The sequence below is a fragment of the Trypanosoma grayi genome (assembly GCF_000691245.1).
Source record: "Trypanosoma grayi strain ANR4 Tgr_1262_V1, whole genome shotgun sequence".
Taxonomy (NCBI): domain Eukaryota; phylum Euglenozoa; class Kinetoplastea; order Trypanosomatida; family Trypanosomatidae; genus Trypanosoma; species Trypanosoma grayi.
The window spans coordinates 1-4,122 of record NW_008826881.1 but is presented as its reverse complement, the minus strand read 5'-3'; the positions used below and the strand labels follow the sequence as shown (position 1 = coordinate 4,122).

The 4,122-nt window shown below is 47.5% G+C and overlaps 2 protein-coding genes across 2 annotated transcripts; both read left to right on the top strand.

The window, feature by feature from the left end:
• Positions 1-1,074: 1,074 nt before the first annotated feature.
• DQ04_12621010 (hypothetical protein) lies at positions 1,075-2,343 on the top strand (the record flags this gene model as incomplete). Its single annotated transcript, XM_009316784.1, has 1 exon — positions 1,075-2,343. The coding sequence occupies one exon, from the start codon at positions 1,075-1,077 to the stop codon at positions 2,341-2,343; it is 1,269 nt and encodes a 422-aa protein (XP_009315059.1).
• A 346-nt stretch (positions 2,344-2,689) lies between these two features.
• DQ04_12621000 (hypothetical protein) lies at positions 2,690-3,829 on the top strand (the record flags this gene model as incomplete). The annotated part of the gene is made up of 1 exon (XM_009316783.1): positions 2,690-3,829. The coding sequence occupies one exon, from the start codon at positions 2,690-2,692 to the stop codon at positions 3,827-3,829; it is 1,140 nt and encodes a 379-aa protein (XP_009315058.1).
• Between the last annotated feature and the right edge of the window lie 293 nt (positions 3,830-4,122).

The following is a 4,122-nucleotide window of genomic DNA, read 5'->3' as shown; positions in this document are numbered from 1 at the left end:
GGGGGGGGGTCGTCCTCCCCTTGCTTTTCTTTCTTCTCTCTTCCTGCTGTAATCTCCTGAGCGGGGCGCGCGTCGTGGCGGCCTGCAAGGCAAGCGGCGGCGATGAGTGAGGCAGCGCACAGGTACTAGAGGAAAAACAAATATGTGTATGTCTTTCTCAATGGGGAAAAATTCTCTTAATGCTAAAAGGAGGCAAATCTATCAATTCTGAATGAAGGACAGGGCCGTGAATTGCCTGTTTCTTTGGTGGCGTGTGCTGTGTCTGTAAGTAGACGTGTGGAAGAAATGCAAGAGAAGGTGGAACAAGCACACTAACGGTGAAAATGTTTCCTTCGAAATACTGTTGCTTCCTTGTCGGTGTATGTGTGTGTGTTTTCTTTGATCCAAACCCTTTTTGTTTTCTCCTCTCTGTCTCTCCTGCCAGTGTATCCTTTCTTCAGACCACATCTTCCTTAGTTTTTGACACCATTAAACGCATCTTTATTCGCGTTTACATATGAAAAGATTTTCTTTCTTCTGTCCCTCTCCTTTCTTTATATATATATATATATCTTTATATATGTTGATAGCTACATACTGCGGATACCTCGTTCAGCTTGCTTACCTGCGTGCGCGCGTGGGGTTGTTTATGGCATACGCGCGAGGAGGCACCGCTTGAGTAGGATTATTCATGGAAAGTATGTTGCAATGTGGCAAAGAAAATTCACGAATGCTGAAAAAGCATATATATATATATATATATATATACACACAGCTGAAAAGAAAGAACATGGAAATACGGTGGACTGCCTTTTCATCATAAAATTGAATGGCCTGTGTGCTGTGTTTCTGTGGTGCTACATTCTTGTGTTTTTTTTTCTTTCTTTACTCTGCATTGCCTTTAAAAAATCCACCTGCATTCATCTACACTGGCACGTTCACTCATCGTGCACAAATATGCAAACGATCATGCAACCTCATCTGCTTGCTCTCATTCTTTTAATTATTTTGACAGTGCCTTTAACAAAGGTGGATATTTGGGTTTATATAGTTTTCTAAATTCTTTACCCCAAGAAAAAAGGTGCGTCTGCAACGATGACTCCAGAGGAGCTGCGGAGTCACACGACCGTGGAAGCCTTGCTGATGCACTACAGCCCAGCTGCCGCAACGGCGATCAGCACATATATTGGGGAATTCTTGGCGTATATACACAACTTCGGCACTATTAGTTGTTCCTTTTTAAAACAGGATAATCAGTCTCTACTGTTTCTTGTCTGTCCGCTATATGTTGTGCCACCTGGTGTTAACAAGACCGAGGCGAATTGCCGCGACACTGAAACGGCCCTTCTCCACGTTGGGGTTCTTTTCCCCTCCATGTTTCCCTCTGTATTGCCCTTCTGCAGTGTCATGGCGAACCGTTGTTCCCACAAGGGCGTGAAATGGACGACGCGACAGTCATCACGTGTGTTGGCACCAAATGGTAGTGTGCAGCTGTGCGAGCTTTCCCTCCTCAAGGGCTCCACCCCACCCTACTCATTATTGGAGATTTTGGTGGCACTAACAGAGCAGTTTGAACTAGAATTTCCTCTGATTCCGGTAAATCTTGCTGGGCAGAGCAAAACGGCTGCACCTGGTGCTGTACGAGGCGGGGGGGCGACGACATTCTCTGACACTGAGAGAAATGCTGTTATTCGGCGTGCGTCCGAGGCGGTTCTGCTCCATGTGCTGTCCAAGGCTGATAAGTACTTGGAAACCAGGGAAGAGGCCCTTCGTCACCTTCAGCGTCTCTATCAGTCTGACGGTGCACTAAGGGAGGCTCGGGCGTTGCTTGGGAAGAGAAAGGAAGAGCTTCAACAGTACGCTCCCGCTATGTGGAAGGTGGAACGTCTCGTATCCACCTGTTCTCACCTTCCGAATTCCTTAGAGGTACACTCCACGTGCATAGTTCCTGCTGATGACCTGCATGCGCGTGCTCTGGAGCTTCTTGGGGAGATCCACGCCTCGGATGACTTGATGGATTTGCTTGAGAGGTCCCTAAAGGCTGGGCAGCTTTCCTGTGACGAGTATGTTCGTCTTGTGTCTGACCTCAGTCGTAAACAGTTTGAAGCACGGTTTTTGTTCGGTCATGTGGCGGAAGCTGTGAATCGAACGACTGCAACGGGGTCTGGCTCACCGTTGCCTTCAGCCCCGCCACGCAATAGACCGAATCACGGTAAAGTTGAGGTACCTTCCAAAATAGGGAATGAGGAGGTGCTGCGGAGGGAATTCCCAGAGGTTGGCCCAGACGTGGTGAAGGCGGTGCTCAACCTTGCCGACGGGAACTTAGCGGACGCCCGTGTCCAGATAAAGGCGATGCTCTCTTAGCAAGGCGCTGGGACGTGCGTGGATGTGTTTTCTAGACTTCGTCTCCCCGTTTTTTTCTCACGTACTTTTTTTTTTCTCTCTCTGTGTGTGTACTTGCTACTGCGTAGTTGAATCACGTTCAATGAAGACGAACAAAAAGGCGTTGGACGGGTGAGTGGTGCTGGCTACGTCAATTCAATGTGAATGGTTCCCATTCTGCTTTTTTTTTGGCTTTCAATGTTTTCAATGAATTCATTAATGCAGTCTTCCTTTTACGATTTGCCATTTCTTTTCTTTTTTTGCTATTTATATGTCTAGGGCCTCACAAGAGGCGTGTGTGTGTGCAAAGGTGTGAGTCGGTGTAGCGATGGGGCATAATGATGCCGCCCCTTTGAATCACCAGGAGAAGTGGCTGAAGGGCCTGAAGTACTGCACCATACCTGATAACTTGTCCAGTATTTATACCGACCCGAGAACGGTGCAAGCTGTTGCACGCTACTTGGAGGAGTTTGTCCCCTTTGCTACCATCTACCCCGCAAGTATTTGCTTCATCAAAAAGGACCAGCACCGCGTGGTGTCTCTGAGTTTCCGGCTTCGCATCACCCCGGTGGGAAGCAGCACTCCCAAAGAGATGGATGTTGGCTTCATCATACCGCAAAGCTTCCCGGTGGCGTTGCCCAAATGTCGTGTGCGGCTTCGCAACCCCACTAGTACGCTAACGAATAAAGGGACGCCGCAAGACATTGCGGTACGTCTCGAGGATCTGCCATCACTGAAGACCGAGCGGTTTCCCTGCCCTCTATTGGCCATCCTGAAGGGTCTCAGTAAGGAGTTCCAGGAGAATCTTGACAACTTCATAAAGGATGAATCTCATTCAGAGCAACTACAGCAACAGAGAAGTGGGAATAATGCTGGTAATTACGCCGCTGCTATACCTGCGGCCGAAACGCTTCCTCATGTGAGGCCCTGTACTAGGGATATCTCACGTGAGAGAGAGGCGACACGTTCTGAGCCACTTTCAGTCGTCGAAGAACAGTGTTCTGCATCAGTTCAACTGGCGGCTCGCCTCATTGTTTCTTGGCAAGAGTGTTTTTCGACGACTTACCTCAACCTAAGAGAGGATAGTATGCCTCTACTTGGGAAACTGCAAGCATGCCATAGAGAAATGCGGCGAAAAAAAAATCTACTACAGCAACAACGAGATAGAATAAACCAGATGTCTGCAAAAATGAAAAAAATACAGCACTCGGTAACAGCTTTCAAAGACGTTGAGAACTCTGCTGAGGTACATTCGAAGTGCATTGTTCCTGCGGATGACCGACAGGCACAAGTATTAGACCTTCTGGGAGAGATCCATGCCTGTGATGACACTTTGGACATCCTCGTAAGATCCCTCACGGTTCAGCAGCTCTCTTGTAACGAGTTCATTCAATATGTGTCTGATATTAGTCGAAAAAAGTTCCATGCACTGTTTCTCTTACGTTGTGTGACCCACACATCGGGTTGAAAACACCTGTAGTTGTACTTCAAAAGGCTTTGCTAGAGTGATGGCTTGGTTATGCTGAACGTGCAGCTTATTTTTAAAAAACTTTATCTGCATGACTGTGCTCATGCGATTTTGTTGCCTCGCTTCATCTGTGGATCAGCCTCGTGGAGGACCACGTGAGTCTGCTCTTTGTTGGTGAATGGAGGCAAGGGTTTCGGTGTTGTTAACCTGTGTATATGCGTCTCTCCGCTATTGGCTCTATGCGAACAGTGGCGGCGACATATTAGATAAATAAATAAATATATATATATATA